This window comes from Solanum verrucosum, unplaced genomic scaffold (genome assembly GCF_900185275.1).
Source record: "Solanum verrucosum unplaced genomic scaffold, falcon-dt-bn FXZP01000196.1, whole genome shotgun sequence".
In the NCBI taxonomy this organism is placed as follows: Eukaryota; Viridiplantae; Streptophyta; class Magnoliopsida; order Solanales; family Solanaceae; genus Solanum; species Solanum verrucosum.
Window position 1 is genome coordinate 4,603,373 of NW_026020420.1, and position 26,697 is coordinate 4,630,069.

The 26,697-nt window shown below is 29.2% G+C and overlaps 1 protein-coding gene across 1 annotated transcript; it reads left to right on the forward strand.

Moving 5' to 3' along the window:
• Positions 1-6,062: 6,062 nt before the first annotated feature.
• Positions 6,063-6,509, forward strand: LOC125806796 (protein NIM1-INTERACTING 2-like). The gene has a single exon (XM_049486548.1). The coding sequence runs from the start codon at positions 6,083-6,085 to the stop codon at positions 6,452-6,454; it is 372 nt and encodes a 123-aa protein (XP_049342505.1). The 5' UTR covers positions 6,063-6,082; the 3' UTR covers positions 6,455-6,509.
• The last annotated feature ends 20,188 nt before the right edge of the window (positions 6,510-26,697 follow it).

Sequence of the window (26,697 nt, forward strand, 5' to 3'; positions counted from 1 at the left end):
AAATTAAAAGAAAATACAAAAAAATGAAAAAAATTGAAAATAATAAATATATGATGAATATTTAAACAAAATCACATAAAAATTGAAAAATTCGACTGAAAATCCGTAATGTATAGAATCGGTGATTTAAACGTCAAATAAAAAACAATTGATAATGGAAATTACCTTGTCAACCGAGAAATCTGTTTGAATTAATAAAGAGATTTTTTTTAACAATAAAGAAAATTTCTTGATGAACAACAATTTAACACTTTGAAGAAAGATAAACTTGAAACGTGAAAGGTGGGGAAGAAACGTGAAAGTTGGGGAAGAAACTGAATGGTGATGAAAAAAGGTTAATGGTATTGGTTTAATTTTTTTTTTTTCCACTTTAACCGGTTATTGATATATAATTTTGGTCTAATATAGGACTCTTTCCAGAAATAAAATTAATTTAAAATACTAAAATCTGAATACGTATTATTTTATAAAAATATTGTCATTCTGTCATTTTAAATAAATATTTTAAAGTGTTGTTATTTTGACTAATTATGTTAAGTATTATGACTTAATTGCTAATTTTCCCAAACAATTATTATTTTGTAAAAATTAGGCAAATGACATAGTATAAGAAAGAAATTACTTCCTTTCCCTACTCTTTCATTAATTACCAAAAATCCCTTTTTTTAGTGTTTTTCGGATACATAATATAGCAGTGTGGATACTTAATATAGCAGCGCGGATACTTTAATTAATAACGGGCGGATACTTAAATTATTAAGTTGTTAGCAGCACGTATACTTAATTAACGGGCAGATGCATAATATAGCAGCGTGGATACTTTAATTAATAACGGGCGATACTTAAATTATTAAGTTGTTAGCAGCACAGATACTTAATTAACGGGCGGATGCATAATATAGCAGCGCGGATACTTTAATTAATAACGGGCGGATACTTAAACTAATAAAGTATCCGGTTAAGTTGAATTGGGGGAAAATAAGGGATTTTTGTATTTTAGTTAAAGAGTAGAGAAATATTGAGAATAGGTAAAGAAGTGTTGTGTATTTAAGTAATTTTTTCTATTATGGCATAAAAATATTCAGCATTTTATATCCTTTTATTTATTAATAAATTTTTTCTTAAAGAAATTAGTTAGAGTAGGATTTAACAATTATATTTGATGTGAAATCCCATCTAACATTACCTACAACTGGATTAACTAGTTTCTTTTTGTTTGTTTCCATAATTTTGTCAGCCTTATTGAGTAATGCCTGAGTCACAACATCAAGGTTTGAGTCAAATTGATCGAACAAGGGCCACTTCGCGATATTATGTCAATTCAAGTTTTAAACTACTGTAGACTTGCTCTATATTTTTCAACGGAGTGGAAAACTCAATGCAATTGACAGATGAACTAATGTTAATAACATATCTAAATTTGTGATAAAAAAGCTCTGTTTTCAAATAGATTTATCGATCGATAGTGGGGATCACATGTTTTTTGGTACATTAGCATTGTGTACATTATATTTGGGCCAATATTCATACATGGGCCAATGCTAAAATGGTACGGGCTGACAACTTTTTGGTCCACTTTTTAAAGTTCAGCCACTATTCGCAATGTAATGGAAATATAATTATTTGTAGTTACAAAGACCCTTTTGCCCTTCTCTTCTTTATTTGAAAGCGGAATAAATCCTTTTCTTCATACTCGTCTCACTTAACCATTGACTCTTATATGAGTTATTAGGATTAAACAATTTAAAGATATTCTTAACATAGAGTGTATTATCCGTTTTGAACCAAGTCGTATGATTTTTTCTATTAGGTCGACCTCACACCATTAAGAGTTCTCATACACCTTATTCATAGCCTTTTCTTTTTAGCTATTTATATGTGACTTTTGTTTGCTGCACCAACATATCTATCTACCTTTCATCAAAGATTTCAAGTTTAAATTCTGAAAATAAAATTAAAAAAAAAAAACTTGATAGGTAATTCTTCCTTATTTCATAAGCCTTACTCGACACAAATTTGAATTATTAGTACCCGAAATGAATACCGATCGCACGTTAGATTGAAAAAAAACCAGACATATTGAATGAAGTGTCGATCTGTACGTAGAATAAATGCTAAGATAAGCATATTTTAAAGGGGAGCAAAAGTACTATGCAAGAATTATTATTTTTTAACTTTCTGAGACTTTAATGATGTTTCTGGTTATACTTTATAACATCATGTTCAAATTTTTTAACATGTTGTTGGTACTCCTTTAATAATTTTTTGGTACCACCATCTATTGATATATATTTTTTATATAATTATGGCTATCGAGTCCGTTTGAACCTATGATCTGTTACCTTTTACGTGTAATAGGTATCATATAATTTTGTCTTTCAAGATGAGGACAATGATGAATAAATTATCTTGTAATTTTTTTTGTTTCTGTTGAAATTTGAACAAAAATCTCGTTCAGACATGATTCTTAACTTATTTTATCGACCATTAAATCATACCCTTAGATGCATCACGATCTATTGAAAGTACTCCTTTTTACTATCGCTAACGGTGCGCTTGGTTGCAAGAAAATCTAGCTATATGTAAACTAAAAGAAATTCGTAAGAAAATAATTTAGCTTTAATCTTTTGTAAGTGACACTTTTCACTTATTAAGGGTAAAAATGTAACTACAAGAAAGATAATGTTAATTTTCAACCGTTTAAAAAAAAGAGAAAGACATTTGACTCATTTTGAATATAATTTTAGAATTCTTAAAATTTTAAATATGTCCATAATATTTTCATGATTATAAAAGCATATTATTAAGGGTAAATGGTGATTTTATAAGTAAGAAATTCATACTAAATATAAATTTTTTTAGATAGACTAAAAAAAATAAAGGAATAAAATGAGTACCCCAAGTTGATAATCATACTCCATCACTATTTGATTCTAATAATTTATCAATGTCACATCTTGTAGAAACATATAATCAAAATACAATTGCCAATAAAAACATGACCCGTCTAATCTAATTAAGTTTGGACGTATTAATAATAATTTATTTATTAAATTAATTTACATTATCCGCTTAATTAAATCTATTTAAATTTTGAATTGATATATAGTGTAAATTGATTCATGATATACCTTACCAAAATGACTTTGATTTTGTTTATTTATCGATGTGATGTTGCTTTCAATTATAATATCCAATTATAAGACATACTCCTTCTTTTCCTATTCACGTGACACATTTATTTTTAATCAAATTTTTAATAAATAATATATTTCTATATTTAATAAGTAATAATTTAACTTTAAAGTATTCATTTTATCCATGACTTGTTTTAAACCATAAAATTTTAATTTTTTATTTCTTTTTCAAAATTTCCTATTAAATCGAATAAAATTAGATAAATTAGGACGGAGAAAGTATTTGTTTGGTAGTTTGGATGATTTCTTCATTCGAAACTTGCTTTTGCGTAAGCTTTGGATCGGTCCACACTAAAATAGACCGGAGCGTCGGCTGATTTAATAAATTGGATAACTAAAAATTAAAATCAATCAAATATAAAGAGAGAGAAAAAATAAAGTAATTAATTTACCTAAAATGTTTGAAGTTCCTATAAATGCTACACAAATATACATCTAGATAATTCTTTTAATCATTCTTTTTCTATACTAATACTTGTTCATTTATAGTTGGAATAATTCTTTCGATAATTTTTGAAATTATATAATTATATTGGAAAAGAATAAAAAAAATTTAAGTTTTTTGAAATTGAACAAAAATACCCCTGTTAATGATTTGGTCTAAAAATATATTGTTGATAATACTCTATTCCAAAAATGATCTTGTTGTTTCTTTTCCTAATAAATATTGTTTCTTTTTTAATTTATTAAGAATATTGTTTCTTTACAATTTGATAATTGAATTCACTTTTGATTTTGATAAATATACAATTTGATATCCTAAATTCATTTAGCACCTAAAAATATTTATCTAATACTTTCTATTTTTTATCAGCACATACGATAAATAACTTCGCTCACAATTTAATGAGAAGAAACCCTTTTTTAGAAAAATAATAATTTTTTTATCGGAAATTAATAAATGATATGTGCATCACATAATGTCAATAGCCCTAATAGTTGTGTTGTTGAAAGGGATATGCTAACTTCGAATCTAACTTGGCCAACCTTCATGTTACTATGTTATTTTCCACCGGAACAATAGTAATTATGCCTTAATCTCAAACACGTCGATAGATTCTATTATTGCGTATTAGTTGATTCGATGTTTATTGATTTCTAAATTCTTAATTATTCGCTTTTCGATTTAATCAGTAAAAAAATGTTCGTACAAAACTAATATAACTTCTCCAATAGCGCGATAAGATAATAATGTAACTTTACGGAATGCTCATAAAATAGAAATAATAATAGCTAACATGAAAATAACTCTACAAATGCAACACAAATAAAAGAAATAGGTAAATAATGTGAATTGAAGGTTAAAGGACAAATATAGTAACTAATAAGATATTAATATTAATATTTACTACTAATTTTCATGTAGGTGTAAACTATAAAGTAGTAAATTACTATTGTCTTAATGGATTATCAATTTATCTAATAACTTAATATTAAAAAAACTAATATCAAACCAATAACCTGATAATTTTGTTTATAAAACATTAAAAATTCATTTACTCAATAACTCAATAGCAATAACTTAATAACATTAATTCTTTCAATTTAACTTATTGATTGATTCAATTTTCATACGCCACTTATTTTTGTTACTCTAAAAAAGAAAATATCATTAAACATTACGTAACAGAATGTAAAAACATTTTTCTCTTAATGAGAAGTATTTTACTTCAAATTGAATTGTGTCATATGAATTTGGACGATAAGAAGTATTTTATTTCAAAACAAACTATACCACGTGAATTAGGATGATGAGAAGTATTTTATTTCAAATTGGACTATGCCACATGAATTAAGATAATTAAAAATATTTTATTTCAAATTAAACTATGCCACGTGAATTAGGACGATAGAAGTATTTTATTTCAAATCGAACTGTGCCACCTAAATTGAAAGGAGAAAGTAGTTCAACATCTTTCATAGTGATGTCACTGTCATTTCACTATCTCTTACCAAATCCACGTAATACGTCTCCCCAAGAATAATTTTACGTCACTCAAATACGTCAGAAAAGACAAAGTTAACGTCACAGCTCTATAATAAACTCAAATTTCCATATCTCTTCCTATTTGTATTCGATATTTGTATTAGTATACAAATTACTCGAATTTAAATTCCGTAAACTTGATTCGACCAAGACTTTTTATCAACGATTTTTCATATCAAAATCTCTATCAAGAAAAAAACAGGCTCATTCACTGCAACATATTTTCATATCAAAATCTCTATTAAGAAAAGAACAGTTTCATTCACTGTACCATATACAATAGTGGATTTAGAATTTCTAATAAGGGGGTTCAAAATCTGAGAAGTAAACACACGAGCTAGTGGAAGGGGGTTCGACATCTATTATACATACCTAAAAATAATTTTAACCATGTATAAATAATAATATTTTCCGCCGATGGGGTTCTGATGAACGCCCTAAGTATATGTTGCCTCCGCCCCTGACCACATACCTAAATTTCCGAAGTTTTATTTTTATGTACATATAAATTCTCACAGCTCCAAAAACAATCTCATTCATTGCACCACATATCTAAATTTCCAAAATTTTATTTGTCTCACATATTAATTCTCACAGCACGTACCAAAATCTCTCATAAGAAAGGACAGTCTCATCCACTGCATCATATTTTCATATCAAAATCTCTATTAAGCAAATAACAGTCTCATTCATGGCACTACATACCTAAATTCCCAAAGTTTTATTTGTCCGTCACATATAAATTCTCACATCCCCAAGAACAGTCTCATTCACTGCATCACATGTCGAATAAATTCGCACAGACCTGTCATTTTAGCATACTTTTTTTTTTTTGTCTATTTTATTTCTAAATAAAGACTTCTTTCAGTCCTAAGTCTTCTACTACATAATTTCGTCAATGGAAAGCGAAGGAGAAAAAAGAAAACCGGATAACAACGACGTCGTTTCGACGTCCGCTACGAAGAAGCCGAAGGAGGAAACGGAAGAGTTAACGGAGGAGGTAGGGGAAGAGGAAGTGGAAGAATTCTTCGCGATACTACGAAGAATACAAGTTGCCGTTAAGTATTTCAATAGAGTTGACGGAGCTAGCACTAGTGGACGGAAAATGACGGAGGAGATTGATCAAAAACTCTCCGATGAAATCATCGGAGATAATGAAGACATGAAAGAGAAAGAGAATGAAAAAAATGTTGAAGAAAATAATAAAGGTTTTGATCTTAATATGGAGCCATATAATCCTCATGATGATCATGAGAATAATTCAAGTTAGATTATATTTATTTGTTAGATTTTATCGTGGTGTAATTAATATTGTAATTCTTTTTAATAATCTTCTGTTATTTGAAATTTACTAATTCGACTATATGATTTAAACTTTGTAATTACAGCTCGATTAAGAGGGAAGCGCCCTTCCCATATCCAATCATTCTTAGCTTGGAGATGGTAATAAAGGTAAGATTTTTATTAACGCAATTCATCGATTATTGCCTTTATACATATAGCTCTTTTTGTGAATAAAAATATTTCAATTCATTTCATTGTTGTAGAATTATATGGTGAAATGATGTTGTTAACTACATGTTCTAGTAGATAAAATGTAGGTGAATAATACTATAATATGAAAATTGACATGATTTTTTTTTTACATTTAATTTAATTATATATAATCCTAAATCTAACTGATTCGATTCATCTAAATTCAATTCTGTAAAAAAAAAGTCCAATAAGGGGATAAACAACTTTCTAACAAGAAGTTGTGTATTTTTCTACCGCTCAAACTTGAAAACCTCTACTTAAGAGTGAATAATGAATTTCAACTATTCAACCATATACTAATAATTTAATGGTAACTCGTGCCAAGATATTTTGTATATACCGTTTAACTTGTTGTTATTCTAGTGGTAAAGCACTCCTATCGACAAGTTCTCTATTTATCCCCCCACCACACCCCTTATATTTTAATGGGAAAACTGGGGAAGTACGTTTAAAATGGGATTGATCAGGATCAATTTCATGTATAATCACTCATTTTTTCACTTTATTATACGGAAGTCACTAAACTATTTTTGTAATGAAAAAGTCCTTCAATTTAACCTAATTTTGTAACCAATAATTAGTTGTGGTATCTACAAAATTTGATGATGTTACTACAAATTGGTAAGGTGTAGTAATAGATGAATTAATAATAGCACCTAAGTCCATCAATTATAAGAAGTCTTGGTCATTGGCTCATTGCTAATAATTCTGATTTACAACAACTAAAAATAGGAAAAAAATATATAAACAAAATCATATAAATTATTGAAAGAAAATCCTTCCCTAAACAAAATTCTTTAATCACCATATTGTTATGCTAGCGAAATTTTTTCACCAAGAGTCCCTTTCACTATATTAAATTCAAATACGATTGTGTAGAATTCAAATAAAATAGAAAATTCAAGACAAAACTCTATTTAACAATAAGGGAAGTATTTCATACTATATATATATATATATATATGTATATATAATCACTTAATTATTATATATTGTTGAAAAAATTACTCGAACCAGTGATCTCGACCCCAAATTTTATAGTTCTTTATAGTGGCATTTTGAAAAAAATAAAATAACGTAGCATGATTATATAATAACTCTAGTCATCACTGTCCACCCACATATATACAGTCTTGATACACATACCTATACATCCATAAACATAGAGTTACACTCTAATACATATTTTATTCGTACATTTTTCAGTTAGAATAATAACGTTTTTAGTTAGAATAATATATTATATGTATTTAGATACATGTATTGTTCTAATTTTTTAAAATAAAGTACTTTTACATTTTAAGAATATAAAAAAATCTCGCTTTTTTCTCTCTTCAGATATGACCTCCACTGGCCTTAATATAATTTAATATAAATATCAAATAAGTATTAACCTTGACCTTTTCATAAAAGAGCCAAAATTACTATAATTGAATCGTGTCACACATTCTATTTTTACACACCACTAATTTTTCTGTAATTGAGTGCCCAAAATCTGATTGAATCTTTCCATTCAAAATTCAAATGATTATATTTCTATTTTCCATTAAATTATCATAAATGTTAAACACTAACATATGCGAATCCTATAAAGTTGCAAAGAGACAAATATAATAAATCTTTCATTAGAAATATAACATTTTGTATACAAAACTTTAGGAAATGCGTTTCCTAGTCCACTTTAATCCCTATCCAGCAAATATTTTTATGCAAATTGGTAATTTTATAATGCCAAATTGCCAACAGACTATGGTAGTTTTGGAGAGTTGAATATTTTAAAAAAAATAAAAAAATGAGACTTAAAAAGTAGAAACTATATTAATGAAAGACCAACAATTGATTAAGATAATTGATGATTATTGTCTAATCCGTTTGAAAGACCAACGTTAAAAACATTGATGAAATAGTTTTTTATTTTTTTCATTTGATATTCGATATTCAATAGTAATATAAGTTTTTCATTAATTTAAATTCGAATGATTTGCACACCAAATCATTATAACTATGGCGGATCATCATAAACCTATTGTGAAAAATTTGAACACAATTTTGCTTCAAAATTTATTTATATTATTTTAAATCAACTTCAAATTAGTCCGAATTTGATATTCAAATTTTTTATGCCGATTTCTATCATTTTTAGTTATTGAATTTAATCCAAGCCTTCAAAAATTAATATATAATTTTAGCATCTTAAAAAAAATGAAGCTCAATAAACGCTAATAATGGTGTGATTGTAATGACCTGATTTCGTCATTAGAGAAAAGCCAATGGAGAAAGAATTGGGGCAAGAAAGCTTTTTCGTAGTAACTTGAAATTTCTCAACCTAGTCAAGATTTGGAGGAAATCGGAGTCTTTGAAGTGTAGGGAAATTTGGTAACAATCGGGTGATTTATTCTTAATTCTGATTACATGAGCGGATAGATAACGCGTTAAAAAATCTGTATGACTTTACAGAATTGAATTTGGGAGAGTAGAACTCCCGGAATCGATCTTAGCGTGGAGGGGATTTTTTGAGTGTCGTTGGTTAGAGGTGTGTTGTGAAATGGGGGTCTTGGAATTATTAAAATAGCTCTCTGATTCGTGCAAGCCGCCTTGGGGGGGGGTTTTTGACGCTGTGGCGGGCCAGACGCGATTTAAGGTCGTAAATAAACCCCTAAACGACCTCATTCTGCACTTTTTGATTTTTAGAGCTAAGGAACTAACCCAAGGCGACTCTTGAATGTTTTCCACCATTCTTGAGGCTAAAGGTGAGTTTTTCACTCCCCGAATTCGTATTTCGATCCGTAGAACGTAGTTTCTTGGGTAATTATCATTGAGGAAAAGTTTTGATCTGGAATCTATGGTGGAAACAACCATATTTTGGATACTTGGGATCATGGGTATGATCTAAGATTCATAGAATTGTTAGCAATTTGGTTAATTAGTGATTGCTTATTGATTCCCGTGTTATTATGATTGTTTGTAGACCAAGAACAAGCGGAACGAATCCGTAAAGGGAAGGATCAAGTTTTCGAGGTAGATGATGGTTGTGATTTCATGTTGGTGTGATATATATTTGTAATTGCTTCATTATAATGCATGTATGTATGCGAATGTTGCATTATTGATCACCCTAATCGTAAATGAGGATAGTTGAATAATTGTATGCCATGAATCACCTCTTGTTGTATGATTGTGAGAATATACATTATGATTATGATTGTGGTTTGTTGAACGGGCGGGTGTTACGATCCGACACACTAATTGGGATCGGTTGCCATGTTTCGACATAATTGTGGGATCGGTTGCCACGTTCCGATATAATGATGGGATCGATTGCCACATTCCGACATATACATTGGATCGGGTACCACGTTCCGGTATGCTAACAGTTTGGGTGTGGGTTCCGTGAGAGGACCATGAATTGTGTTGTGTATCTACTTGTGATGATTACGTTCATATCTAATGATGATTGATATTGGAAAACTGTATGTTTCTCTAAATTAATAACCAATGTGTATTATTGAGAATGTGTGATGCTACATTGATCCTGAAAAGATGACTAATATTGTATATGTTCAGTATATGCCTGTTTTATAATGTTGTGGTTACTTGCATGTGTTTCACTTATTGGGATAGCGGGGTGATCCTACCGGTACACTTTGGTTGTGTAGTGATACTACACTTGCTCTTTCTTTGTTTAGTACAGGGCATCTTCAGGTGGCTATTGATAGACTTCAGCTAGGTGACTAATGAGCGTGACCAGATTCAAGGGTAAGTCAGTTCTTTCAGGTTGCCATGGATCTTTCTTGTTTAAGTCCACTCTTTTCGGCCTCGGTCTATTTCTTAAAGGTGTTGTTTAGTTTCGGGGTTGTACCCCTTGTTCTTAGACTTGTCGTTAGTAGAGTTTTGATACAATGACTTTCAGATTTAGGGGTTGAATTTCCGCATTAGTTTGGTTAGTTGTTTGTTAAAACCTTGGAGTTAATGTGGACTCCATTTTTATAGTCATTTAAACCTGCTTCCATATCTTTAAATGCCTTAGTTTTCATAAAATTTATTTGTTTGGGTTGTAGTAAATGGTGACTATCTTGTAAAGTATATGATGAAATAAATATTGTATATAATTAGCTGATGTAGTTAGTTTGTTAATAAGTTTGTTAGTGAGTTAGTTACCAAGTAATTAATTTTTTGTTAGTTGTTAGCTGTGTATAAATAAAACTTTTGGGATAATTAGAAAGTAAGTCGGTTAATTTATTTTTTCCTCTGTATCTCTTTCATTCTCGATTCTTCCCTCAACTGCTCTCACATGGCTAGTAAGCTCACATTCAATATGGTATCAAAGCTGTAGGTTCCGATGAAATTCTAGCTGTTCTAGAGAGTTTTTTTCTTCCGCACAATTCGAGAATTGGAAGATCAGTTGGTCACCGACGATAATTCACTCATCGAAAAACACAAAATCACCAGAAAATCATTATTTCATCACCGATTCGATTCGATAATGGCGAACGGAGCTGGAGCTGGAGTCGATTCCTCAGAAACTTCGAATCAAGAGAGGAATACCTCAATTCCAGAACAGATCGAGAGATTCACAAATATTCACCCCAGAAATCCTTTGTATCTGCATCCATCAGATACACCAAGTAGTATTTTAATTTCTTACAACTTACTGGTATTGAGAATTATACTGGATGGAGTAATTCCATGAGAGTAGCACTGTTAGCGAAGAATAAAATAGGTTTCATTGATGGAAATTGTCGAAAGACACATTACAAAGGAGATCTAGAACATGAGTGGGAGAGGTGTAATGCCTTTGTGTTATCCTGGATCACGAATTCAATTTCGAAAGAATTGGCCAATGGTCTGATGTTTTCATACACTGCATATAATATTTGGAAGGATCTGAAAGAGAGGTTCGATAAACGCAATCTAACTAGGATCTATCAGATTCACCGAGAAATTAGCACCATGAGTCAAGGAACATTCACTGTTTCTGAGTATTATTCTAAGTTGAGAAACCTCTGGGATGAATACGTGTCCCTAGTACCATTACCAACATGTGAGTGTGATAAATATAGAGTTTATGCAGAACACATGGAGCGGCAAAAGCTTATGCAGTTTCTGATGGGGTTAAATGATAGCTTTGCTCAATCTAGAAGTCAGATACTCCTCACAGTTCCTAGTCCTAGCCTCAATCAAGCATATAACATGATTATGCAGGATGAAAGTCAGAGAATGCAGTCTAGTTTGATATCCAATTGTGTGTTGCCCCTACAGAAATTAGAGATTCATGATCCTACTGCACTTGCCTCAGTTCACAACAATAAATCTAACTAGAGCACAGGGTTATACTGTGATCATTGCCACCTGAGAAATCACACAAGAGCTAATTGTTATAGGTTAATTGGGTACCCTCAACACTACAAGTTCACTAAGAAGAAATGGGTAGATGACAGAAATTTCAGGGATCAAAGCTCTGGCAATAACAGACCACAGAATTCTGGAGGAAATAGAAGGCCTCATGTGAATAATGTGTCTTGTAATGAGAACCAGGATCTTACTCCTGATAATAGTCTTTTTTGTCACCTGATCAATATAATCATCTGCTGAAACTGATTGACAAAGATTCTGCACCTCAGGAGATTTTATCTAACATGGCAGGTATTACCCGTAATGCTCTTTCGTCATTTAATACATCCCTTACTTGTTTTGCTTCAGGTAATGATGCAGTTTCCTGAATTGTGGACTATGGGGCTACACATCACATGGTTGCTAGCAAGGATACACTACTCAACCCTACTCCTGCACATTCTGTTTCTAGCAGTGTGCATTTACCTAATGAACATACAACTGAAGTTACTCACACTGGATATGTCCAATTTTGTGAAAATCATGATATCCACAATGTCCTTTACATTCCTCAATTCTGATATAACCTTTTATCTATTTCCAAACTAACTAAAGAACTAAAATGGTGTGTCTTTTTATCCCCATTTTTGCCTTTTTCAGGACCTTTGCACTGGCAAGGTGAGGGGGATTGGCAAGGAGAAAGAAGGTCTTTACATGCTCTCATCATCTACCAAGCAACAATCACTTTCCACTGCACTTCATTCCAGTTCCTCATTCAATTCGAATTCCTCATCCTCTCCTGATCCCTCTGTTTGGCATCTGAGACTTGGACATGCTCATGTTCCTGTCCTCCAAAAGATTGCCTCTCTGAAGCCTATTTTCCAACATCAAGTTTTTCCTTCTTGTCATGTTTGCCCCATTGCAAGGCAAACTAGATTACCTTTTCATTCTAGTACTAAGAAAACTGTAGCCTCTTTTAAACTTTTTCATATGGATGTTTGGGGCTCTTATAAGCAATGTACTTACAATGGTCATAGATACTTTCTTACCATTGTTAATGACTATACACGAATGACTTGGATATTTTTGTTGAGATATAAAAGTGAGGTTGTGCTTTCATTTTAGCTTTCATTAATCTTATCAAAACTCAATTTTCAGCAACTGTTAAAATTGTTAGATCAGATAATAGCTTGGAGTTCTTCAACAACCAATGTCACTCCCTTTTTTCTTCCTTAGGTATTATCCATCAAAGTACCTGTGTGCATACCCCTCAGCAAAATGGCATTGCTGAGAGGAAACACCGACATCTTCTTGAGATAGCAAGGGCACTCAGGTTTCAAGCTCATCTGCCCTTAAAATTTTGCGGGGAATGTGTTCTTACTGCTACTTTCTTAATCAATAGACTTCTTTCTTTTGTTTTAGCAGGAAAATCTCCTTATGAAGTCTTTCATAATCAAGTTCCTCACCTGCACATTCTTAGAGTTTTTGGATGCTTATGTTATGCCACCAAACCAAATGTCACTGACAAATTCTCCTCTAAATCTATCCCTTCAGTTTTCATGGGTTATTCCGACACTCAAAAAGGTTACAGACTTTATGAAATTGCTTCTGGTTCCTTTTTTGTCAACAGAGATGTTACGTTTCGAGAAACTGTTTTTCCTTTCAAACATCCTAAACACACTTTTCTTGATTCTCTTCCTTTTATCTCATCCTTATTGTTTTCCTACTCCTCTCCCTCCACTTCCTCATCCTACAGATGATTGCTTTCCTATTCCATCCTCTGATCCTCATCACACTTCTTCACTACTGTCTTTCTCATCTTCTGCCCTTCAAACAGTTGCACCACCTATTTTGCCCCTTCCTTCTCTTGTCCCTCAAAGAAGATCATCCAGATCCATTAAACCTCCCATTTGGCACACTGACTATATCACCTCTTCCATGACCCCACATCCTATCTCTACTTCCCTGTCATACTCTAATCTCACTTTTTCTTACAGGTCCTACCTTTCCACATTGTCCTCTTCCATGACTGAGCCTTCTTTTTTTGCACAAGCTGCAAATGACAGTGGTTGGATCTTTTCTATGGACCAAGAGATACAGGCCCTCAGTGACAACAACACTTGGGAAATTATTGATTTACCTTTGGGAAAAGTACCTATAGGTTATAAATGGGTATATAAAATCAAGTACAAAGCTGATGGTAGTGTTGGGAGGTTTAAAGCCAGACTGGTTGCAAAAGGTTTCACTCAATAAGAAGGCTTAGATTATCATGACACCTTTTCTCCTGTTGTTAAAATGGTCACTGTCAGATGTGTTGTGGCTCTAGCTGCTCAGTCAGGTTGGTCCCTTTTCCATATGGATGTCTACAATACTTTCTTCCACGGTGAACTAGTTGAAGACGTATACATAACCCTGCCTCCCGGCTTTAGCAGCCAGGGGGAGAACAAAGTTTGTAAGCTGCTCAAATCCTTATATGGTTTAAAATAGGCCAATAGGCAGTGGAATTTGAAACTAACCAATGCTCTCACACACTCAGGGTTCAAGCAAACTGGACTACTCACTGTTTACTAAAACAAATGCTACTGGTGGTATTGCAATCATTTTGGTATATGTGGATGATCTCTTGATCACTGGAAATAGTGAGAAATTAATTCAAGAAGCAAAAGACATCTTGCATCATAACTTTAAAATGAAGGATCTCGGAGAGTTAAGGTATTTCCTTGACATTGAATTTGCAAGGTCAAAGGGTGGAATCTTAATGAATCAAAGGAGGTATGCTTTAGAGTTAGTGTCAGAGTGTGGTTTAGCTAGAGCAAAACCAACTACAACTCCTTTTGAGCAGAATCAGAAGCTGACAAGCCTAGAGTATGACACTCAATAAGTTAGATGATAGAATAGTGTATCAAAGATTGATTGGGAGACTCTTATACTTAGCCATGACAAGACCAAATATCTCATTTGTTGTGCAACATTTGAGCCAGTTTATGCATACCCCAAAGAAGTCTCATTTTGATGCAGCAATACATATAGTAAGGTACATTAAGGGGCAACCTAGTTTGGGGCTTTTTATGAGCAGTACAAGGTCAGGCAGAATCAATGCCTTTTGTGATGCGGATTAGGCATCGTGTGTATTGTCCAGAAAATCTGTCACAGGTTTTGGTATTAAAATTGGTGAATCTTTGGTATCATGGAAGTCCAAGAAGCAGAACACAGTCTCAAGGAGTTCAGCAGAAGCTGAGTACAAAAGTATGGCAACAACAGTGGCAGAATTAGTATGGTTGCGAGGGTTATTAAAGGAACTTGGTGCTCAGATTGACCTGCCTATAGAGCTCCATTGTGACAATAAAGCAGCTATGCAAATTGCTTCAAATCTCATGTATCATGAACGAACAAAACACATAGAAATAGACTGCCATTTCATCAAAAAAAGACTACAGGAGGGACTTATCAAAACTACTTACATAGCAAGCAGAGAACAAATGGCAGACATCTTCACCAAGGCTTTAGGAAAGCAATTACACAGTGATATGTTGTTCAAGTTGGGAATGTTGGACATATTCCATCACCCAACTTGAGGGGGAGTGATGAAATGAATATTGTATATAATTAGCTGATGTAGTTAGTTTGTTAATAAGTTTGTTAGTGAGTTAGTTACCAAGTAATTAATTTTCTGTTAGTTGTTAGCTGTGTATAAATAGAACTTTTGGGATAATGAGAAAGTAAGTCGGTTAATTCATTTTTCCCTATGTATCTCTTTCATTAAAGTAAGTCGGTTAATTCATTTTTCCCTCTGTATCTCTTTCATTCTCGATTCTTCCCTCAACTGCTCTCACATGGCTAGTAAGCTCACATTCAATAGTATATGTGCCAAATTTCAAACTAGGTCACCTACTCTTTGATTCCCAATTTGAAATTTACTGCCTCATTACAGTTCATCCTCCACTTCCTTTTTTTTTGCACAATTATTGACATTCCAAAAAATAGAAATAAAAAATTGACATCACTTTATTTCCCAATTTGAACTCCCCATATATTTTAATTCCAAAATGAATAGTGGTATTTACTTTGTTTCCTATCTATAATCTCAAATTAACTTTTTTTTTATGGTACAATCATCCCTTAATTAAATCGGAACCAGCCACAATCTTGAGGATAAAGATCCGGTCAAGTATAATTAGGTCAAGTAATGTTCAATGGCCTTATAGAGATTTTCCCATCGCAGGGTTGTGTTGGTGCCAATCACGACAGTCTGGGTCGTGACAGTTATCCGACCCATCCAATCTAAAATAGTCACAAATAACCTCTTATACTTTTCTGTTCCAATTTATATAATTCTTTTTTCTTTTTCATTCGTACCAAAAAACTAACATATTTTTATATTAAATAAAGATTTCATATTAAATTTTTTTTTTTCTTTAATTAGATGATTTATAGTAACACAAATATCTACGATTTGTTTAGGTCACAAGTTTCAAAAGTCTTTTATTCCTCATTAAACTCGATGACAAGTCAAATAATATCACATAAACTGAGACGGAGGACTCATATAATACAGAGAAGTTGACGTCATATAAATGACGAGAGACTGAAGAATAATTATATGACGTAGATAAAAATTGCGGAAATCACGTTGACGGTGCCAGTTGACTATTTTTATGAAGAAAAAAGAAAGAAAAAAAAAGATGCTAATTAATATGGTCCCAAAATTAATGGCATTGACTATGATAGGATTGTTATTTTAAATGATTATATCATTTTTGGTAGTATTTTGACGTAATTTGTACTCTCTCCATTTCATATTAATTTAATTTTTGAGGTGTTTCACACCCTTTAAAAAAGGTATATTAAGACATAAATTGAACATAGTTTTTCATTTTTACCCTTATTAATTATTGTCAAATTTATGATTAAAATAATTAAATATTAATTAATCACTAATTTCAATACTAACTAATGAAGGGTAAAATTAAAAGAACACTCCAAATGTAGTCTTGAAAACTGAACAATTAAGTTAATTTGAAAAATGAAAAATGCCTCAAAAATTAAATTAATATGGAATGGAGGGAGTATTAGTTAGTTGAAACAAGGTACGTATATTTTAAAATTCTATGTATAAAACTATAATGAATATGTAATTATTATCATTGATTTTAAATTAGTCAGATTAAAAATAAAATAAAATTAAAATTGTGGATTCTTATTCTATATCTATATCTAATCTAGGTGAGGGAGTACGCACCGTGCACGTTATATGACCTATCTATTTTTGTGGAATTTTTGTAACGACAAGTGGGACTTTTCCTTAGAAAATTTACATCTATGGAAAAATTGTGATTGACCTAATATACAAATTAGGGGTATAAAATCGAACCAAATCGTAAATTGAGAAAAAAAATTCGACTAGTGATTGGTTTGACTTGGTTTGGTATTGAAAAAAAAACCCGATTATATTTGGGTTGGTTTGGTTTTAACTAAAAAAACCAACCTGAGAACAAACCAACCCGACATTATATATATAATTTTAAAATTTTATTTATACATAAAAATATTTACTTTGATATAATTTTTAAATATTTCTTATACTTTTTCATAGTTTTTATCTTTTAATATATTATTTCAAGTTTGAAAATTAGAATTCTGATGGTTCAATAAAAAATATAGTCCACAGATGTTGGTAATTATAATAAAGCTTAAATCAAAATCAAATTAATACTAATGCAAAAAGAAAATCAATTCAACACTAATAATGACAATAATATTGAATATTTGTTCTTTGGTTTTATATTGGTTTAGACAATTCAAATACATAATCTAATTTTAATTTCCTTTAATATTTAGTCATGTAACTAATACTTATTAAACTTATTTTAGCATGATTTAGTACTTTTAAATTATGATCATTTTCATTATGACTTGTTAATTTGCAATATTTGTTTTACGCGATTTTATTATTATTATTATTTTGTTGGATATTTTAGTGTCATTAATCATATCATATTTTGTGTTATTTTCTTAAGAAATACCTTAGATAGTTGTATTTTGGTAGGACTAAAGAAATATTTGAAATACAAGTAAATTATAAGTTTGTATGAATACTTCACCTGAAAAATCCGAAAAAAACCTGAGGTTGAAAAACCCGAGTTTTATTGGTTTGGTTTGGTTTATAGATTTAAAAATCCGACACAAATAATTTGATTTGATATTTGAAAAACCCGAACCAACCCGATCATGTACACCCTAATACAAATGAAGACATATTCGAAACATTTGGTACGATTCTTAGGGGAATTGAACAAATAAAATGAATAGGGAGAGTAATATTTATTTGCATTCAACGATTGTTCTTGACTAATATTTTAGGTACTTCCTTATAAATTAACTTTAGACAATTTCATATCAGAACATAATCAAATTAAGATTGATATACTTTAGACAATTTCATATCAAAATAGAAGAGATAAAAATAAAGATTTTTATATAAGATGACACAAATCACAAATTCCATATTTTAACGAAAAACATATTCCCACATTTGTGATGTGTTGTATAAACCAGCCATCGGAATAAAGACTATATTATTTATATATACATATAAAAGATAATTCGATTCGATGTATTTAAATTTCGCTACGTACAAAACTAAATAAAGGGCAAAGAATATTTTAAAGGAAGATCAAAAGCTAACTGACTAAACTCTTTTTTCCCCTTTTATTTCCTTTTGAGATATTAATGATCTGTTTGTGTCACGTCTGATTGTACCATTAACTTTTTAGTTTGTACAACTTTTAATGATGATTTAGCACAGCTTTAATGATGCTTAATTATGGTTAAAAAGAGAATTAAAAAGAAAAAAAATACGTAATTAATAAGAAGTTTTGGTTTAAATTTTTGTCATAGTGATAACCACTTATATTTAAAATTATATACTCAAAATTTCCAAATATTACATATGAAACAATTAAACTTATACAGCACATATTTTAGTTTAGATTTTCCAAAATGGACCGTTTGATTCGGATGCAGGTGTCTGGTAGACTGGTACTATTTTTGGGTCCAACTAAAGCGATAAGCCACACTTTGAGAGGTAAAATGTTTTCTATAAAAGACGACTATATTATTAGTGATTAATTCCAAGATCTATAGTTAAGAATATAAGGATACATACCACGCTCTACCATGACCTTTGGTATTTTTTTTTAAATATTCAATACACACATTAAAGCCCGATTAAATTTAGATCCGTGTCTATTTTTTTTATTGGATGTAAAATGCTTCATGATAGAGGCGGCTAAATATTTAGACCTTTGGTGTTTAATCTAAAAGAATAATCTAAAAATCAAAGGTTTAAGAATTTGACATTTAATTTCTTACTAAAGGTTTATATTTAATTATTGTACTTTTGGACATTTTTCCCCCTTGGATACCTTCTTTGTTGAAAGTGACTTGTCACAAATTAAAAAGATTGAAGATATTTTTAGACTCACTTCTCATATTTTATGTTAGGACAAAAGGGAGCAATAGCTTTCTTCACTACTTTTCTTTTTTGTTATCACCCGGAATTCGATATCAATATTAAAATTTACTAATTCAAATTCGTATCGAAAAGTTCTAATTTAGATTTAATTAAGGAGTACTCTTAATTAAGGCATATTTTATTAAAGATAACTTTATATTTAAAATAAAAATTTAAGACATTTAATTAAAAATAAATAAATAGTATCTACTATTCTGTCACAACTTTTGATGGTAACGACTAACGAGCAATGACCCATAGGCTTAAATAATTCCATTGTACCAAAATATTCCCAAAAATAACAGCTTCATTTTACTTTTTTTTTAAAAAAATAAAAAATAAAAATAAAATAACTTGATTTAATTATCATATTCTGACAACCTCTTTGAATGGATTAATTTAGATTTGTATCGTATTTATTTTAAAATTTAAATTTAAGACTTGATTATGAAAAAATGTTAACTACGCAAGACATATGTCATCCATAAGATTATCTAGCGTCATAACGTTAAATTAAAAAAAATAAAAAATATTTGAGTTTCTAGTTATAGGTTCGGAAAAATTAAATAGTTTTAGCCAAAAAAATTGTTTGTTTTAAGAAATTTATTTAATATGTATAAATAACTTATTTAGAATTTCATATGTATTTTTTTTTTAAAATTCAGAATTTATAAACTTAAATTTTTTGAATCCACGTCACGATTAATTAAAAACTCATTTCTCCATTGACTAACCAAGATGCAAATGAATCTTTCCAAATCCAAATGATTAACCTTCTTTTATTTAATCTGCTAAGCATTATCAAATAAACATTCTTTAGCCTAAACCACCAAAATACTATTTTCCCTAAGTGCATATATATATATATACTAGATAATAGTGCTCGTGCTATGCATGGGCCCAATAATATAAATGGTATGTTTTGGGGCTAATAACCGAGTTTTTGAAGCGATTATTTGCATGGATAAAGGAATAAGTTTATTTTTATCACAAACCTGTACTTTCTTTGACGCTATTTAAGCATAATAAGACTACCCACATACAACATTTTTGAAATATTTTATGTTATCAATTATCATGATTTATGGTATTTTTATGATAGATTCACTTCAAGAATCAGTGGAATTTTTTGTATTTTTTTCAAAACATATTTTATATTGTCAATTATCATGATTTATAGTATTTTTAGGCAATTTTTAAATATAAAAATAAAATAAAATAAGACAAATAAATTAAAATGGACCCAATATATGTTATTTTTATTGTTTCAATTTATGTGACACAAATAAAATTTGGAGAGTCATCCAAATTTTCATATTTTTTTTAAAAATGTTTTAAGTTATTAATTATTGTGATTTATAATATTTTTATGTAACTTTCGAATAACGTACATTACTGGTCACTTTGTCATAATTTATGTGATATGGATAAAATTACAAAATTTACCCTTTTAAAATGTCTTTCAGATTTTTTAAGTTGTTAATTATTATTATTTATAATACTTTTTTGGTAATTTTAAAATGATATGTGTTATTTTTTCTATCCCAATATATGTGAGCCTGATAGAATTCTGAGAGTCAACGTATTTTATTATATAGCTTTTAAATATTTTAAATTGGTAATTATTGTAATTTTTAATGCTTTTTAAGTAATTTGTAAATGATATATGTTGCTTCCTTGATTGAGACTTTTCCATTTGTGACACATATATATAGATATTTGGTGCCCGTGCCAGCATGGGCCCAATAAATAATAATTTTTTTTGTTTTAATTTATGTGATATAAATGGAATTTGAAGATCAGTCGATTTTTTATATGTTTTCTTAAAAATATATTTGAAGTTATTAAATTGTTGTGATTTATAGTATTTTTGTGTTAGTTTTGAATAATATAGGTTATTCATGTTTCAATTCACGTGAATAATCATAAATATTTTCAGTTGTTAATTTATTGTGAATTCTAGAAATTTTGACGTTATTTTTCAAATAGTACATGTTACTTATTCTATTCCAATTAGTCAACCAAATTTCTTATATGATTTTAAAATATTTTTTATTGCTAATTATTGTGATTTATAACATCTTTTACGTAACTTTTAATAATATATAATTTGTTCAAATTCATATGACAATGATAAGATTTCAAGAGTCACTGCAATAAAAATTTAAATTTTTTATAAAGTTGTACCTCTAATATATTTTGTAGCTAAAATATACTCTCTCTGTCCACTTGTATTTGTCATGTTGTGCTTATTGAAAGTCCATTTGACTAATTTTCAAAGTTAAATCAGATTGTATTAAGTCGATATTTTAAACAAAAAATTTAAATATGCAAAATCTATACAAAAAGTACTATAAATTGTATTTTTTTGCGTATGAATATGATGAAAAAACACATTGTAAAATATTAGTTAAAATTCTTATAGTTTGACTCTAAAAAGGAAATCATAACAATTAAAAGTGCATAGAGAGAGTAATAAATAGGTAATTAAATTTCAAGAAGTTTAAAATAAAAGGTTGAAAAAAGAATTAGATAGTCAACATATATTGAAAATTGAAAACATATAAATAATAAATGGGCCCAAATGAGGTCAAACTTTTCGGCTAATAAAGTAGTAGGGAATTAATTGTGTTAAATTGTCCAATAATATAAATTTTAAAGGTACATATCATCCAATACTATCTAAGCACATATCATCCAACACTTGTCATGTGCTAAGTAGTAGATATTTCCACTTATTATATATATATATATAAGTTAAATTAAAATTGTATATGATTAATTTAATTTAATTTGTGGAGGACGGTGCCTTCACACATATATTACCCCTATCATTAGGGATGTACATGACCAGGTTGATTCGGGTTTTTCAAATATTAAACCAAATCATTTGTGTCGGATTTTTAAATATATAAACCAAACCAAACCAATAAAACTCGGGTTTTTCAACCTCGGGTTTTTTCGGATTTATTCGGGTTTTTCGAATTTTCGGGTTTTTTCGGTAAAGTATTCATACAAACATATAATTTACTTGTATTTCAAATATTTCTTTAGTCCTACCAAAATACAACTATCTAAGGTATTTCTTAAGAAAATAACACAAAATATGATATGAGTAATGACACTAAAATATCCAACAAAAAAATAATAATAATGAAATCGCGTAAAACAAATATTGCAAATTAACAAGTCATAATGAAAATGATCATAATTTAAAAGTACTAAATCATGCTAAAATAAGTTTAATAAGTATTAGTTACATGACTAAATATTAAAGGAAATTAAAATTAGATTATGTATTTGAATTGCCTAAACCAATGTAAAACCAAAGAACAAATATTCAATATAATTGTCATTATTAGTGTTGAATTGATTTTCTTTTTGCATTAGTATTAATTTGATTTTAATTTAAGCTTTATTATAATTACCAACATATGTGAACTATAATCTTTATTGAACCATTCAAAATTCTAAGTTTCAAACTTGAAATAATATATTAAAAGATAAAAACTATGAAAAAGTATAAGAAATATTCAAAAATTATATCAAAGTAAATATTTTTATGTATAAAATAAAATTTTAAAATTATATATATAATGTCGGGTTGGTTTGGTCTCGGGTTGACTTTTTAAAGTTAAAACCAAACCAACCCAAATATAGTCGGGTTTTTTTTTTTTCAATACCAAACCAAGTCAAACCAACCACTAGTTAGGTTTTTTTCTCGATTTGACTCAATTTACGATTTGATTCGGTTTTCGGTTCGATTTTGTACACCTCTACCTATCATATTAAGATAAAGAGGTTGTTTCATGTAACCCCTTCACTCAATTAATATTATGCAAGTGGTAATTTAATAATAACCAGAATAAACTATATAACCTTAAAAGAAGAACCAAGTCAAGAAAGTAACGTTTTAAAAACAAATATGGAGAATAAATTAAGAAGAACCTTAAAGAAGGACCAACGATAGTATTATATTGTAGAGTCTTTTAAACAATTATGGAACTAACAAAGTCTACTTATTTTAATATTAACTAAATAGACTTTCAATATTATACTCACAATGACTTTAATTATATGATGCGTCAAAAAGAGAAATGTTTATTATTAAAAATTTCTTCGTTTTAAAGCTTGAACTCAAAATCTTTTATTATAGAAATAGACGGATTTTATTCCTCCCACTACACTGTGAATACAAAATTAAGCATATATAATTGGTGAAATAATATAGGTAATAAGAAATGTAAAAAGTAATATTTGGCACACAATACAGCAAACAAAAACGGACCCTTTAATATTAGCTGATTTATGCAAATGTCTTTTTAGGCGTTTTATCCTTATTTTAAAAAAGTTTTGCAGATATAACTCACAAGAAAATTATGTACCCTATCTATCGGACCATATTAAACTCGATTTAATGCTTGCTCATATATTCCTTATGTTCCTAATTACTTGTTTACTTTTAAATTGACACATTTATTAAAAAAATAATAATTAACATAGTGCGTTTATCATTTTATCCCTATTAATTATGAAGTGGATGAATTAAAAACTTAAAATTTTCAAAAAGTTCTACATATTTCAAAGTAATTAATTGAGGGTATAATAGACAAAAAAGAATTGTCCTTTCTTGATTTGTCAAAATGGACAAGTAATTAGGGACAACTAAAAACGAAAATTTAGACAAGTAATTAGGGATAAAGAAAATATTTTTTAACCTATTAGACCTAATATTTTTTTTCATGAAGTGATACCTTACCAACTAATTATTTGGCATATTACCAATTCAAGTCTAAACTAATATGGAAACAATATTAAAAGATCTTAACGCCCACACCACTCTATGGGTAACCTAGTCAAAATAATGTTTTAACCACCTTGTGAATTATGATTCACCGCAACGTGTGTTTATCTCATGGGCACATTAGTTAAGTTTATGAATATTAAATTTAAAAAAAGAGAGCAAGTTATTGAATAAATATGTGTTAAAGTTACTGAGTCGTGAAACTTACTATCAAAATGCTCCAATCTTGCGATAAATTCAAGGTTTAAGTTTATATATTCCGATCATAAATTATTATTACGGATCAAAGTTATTAGTTTCTGTAAATCATAAGTTATAACAATAAATTCGTCCTGTATACACGTGGCACACACAAAATGCATTACATGAAATTATGACACGTCATTTTATTTTATTTTTTAGAAAAAGTATAAACATATACGCCACCAACGATGACGAGAAAGACTGATGTCATCTCTAATATTTTATTTTTTTCATAAATTAATAGCTTGTCAGAAATTATTAATGAGATTGATTATGATTTTATATTTATTTCCGAAAATTATTGTTTATTATGTTATCTTTAGACCAAATCAATAATTCAGATTTTCTGTTCGATTTTGTACATCTCTACCTATAATATTCAGATAAAGAGGTTGTTTCATGTAACCCCTTCACTCAATTAATATTATGCAAGTGGTAATTTAATAATAACCAGAATAAACTATATAACCTTAAAAGAAGAACCAAGTCAAGAAAGTAACGTATTAAAAACAAATATGGAGAATAAATTAAGAAGAACCTTAAAGAAACACCAACGATAGTATTATATTGTAGAGTCTTTTAAACAATTATGGAACTAACAAAGTCTACTTATTTTAATATTAACTAAATAGACTTTCAATATTATACTCACAATGACTTTTATTATATGATCCGTCAAAAAGAGAAATGCTTATTATTAAAAAAAAATTCGTTTTAGAGCTTGAACTCAAAATCTTTTATTATAGAAATAGATGGATTTTATTCCTCCCACTACACTGTGAATACAAAATTAAGCATATATAATTGGTGAAATAATCTAGGTAATAAGAAATGTAAAAAGTAATATTTGGCAGACAAAACAGCAAACAAAAACGGACCCTTTAATATTAGCTGATTTATGCAAATGTCTTTTTAGGCGTTTTATCCTTATTTTAAAAAAGTTTTGCAAATATAACTCATAAGAAAATTATGTACCCTATCTATCGGACCATATTAAACTCGATTTAATGCTTGCCCATATATTCCTTATGTTCCTAATTACTTGTTTATTTTTAAATTGACACATTTATTAAAAAAACAATAATTAACATAGTGAGTTTATCATTTTATCTCTATTAATTATGAAGTGGATGAATTAAAAACTTAAAATTTTCAAAAAGTTCTACATATTTCAAAGTAATTAATTGAGAATATAACAGACAAAAAAGAATTGTCCTTTCTTGATTTGTCAAAATAGACAAGTAATTAGGGACAATTAAAAAAGAAAATTTAGACAAGTAATTAGGGATAAAGAAAATATTTTTTAACCTTTTAGACCTAATATTTTTTTTCATGAAGTGATACCTTACCAACTAATTATTTGGCATATTACCAATTCAAGTCTAAACTAATATGGAAACAATATTAAAAGATCTTAACGCCCACACCACTCTATGGGTAACCTAGTCAAAATAATGTTTTAACCACCTTGTGAATTATGATTCACCGCAACGTGTGTTTATCTCATGGGCACATTAGTTAAGTTTATGAATATTAAATTAAAAAAAAGAGAGCAAGTTATTGAATAAATATGTGTTAAAGTTACTGAGTCGGGAAACTTACTATCAAAATGCTCCAATCTTGCGATAAATTCAAGGTTTAAGTTTATATATTCCGATCATAAATTATTATTACGGATCAAAGTTATTAGTTTCTGTCAAATCATAAGTTATAACAATAAATTCGTCCTGTATACACGTGGCACACACAAAATGCATTACATGAAATTATGACACGTCATTTTATTTTATTTTTTAGAAAAAGTATAAACATATACTCCACCAACGATGACGACAAAGACTGATGTCATCTCTAATATTTTTTTTCCATAAATTAATAGCTTGTCAGAAATTATTAATGAGATTGATTATGATTTTATATTTATTTCCGAAAATTATTGTTTATTATGCTATCTTTAGACCAAATCAATAATTCAGATTTGAAGAATATTAACATACAGATCACATTACCAAATACTAGATCCTTTTTATCTTTTAAAAGAAACAAATTCATATTGTTTTATCAAATAAGCTTAGAAACAAATTCA

Coding starts and splice junctions, on each gene's coding strand:
- LOC125806796 (XM_049486548.1), top strand. CDS start 6,083: ATGGAAAGCGAAGGAGAAAAAAGAAAACCGGATAACAACGACGTCGTT.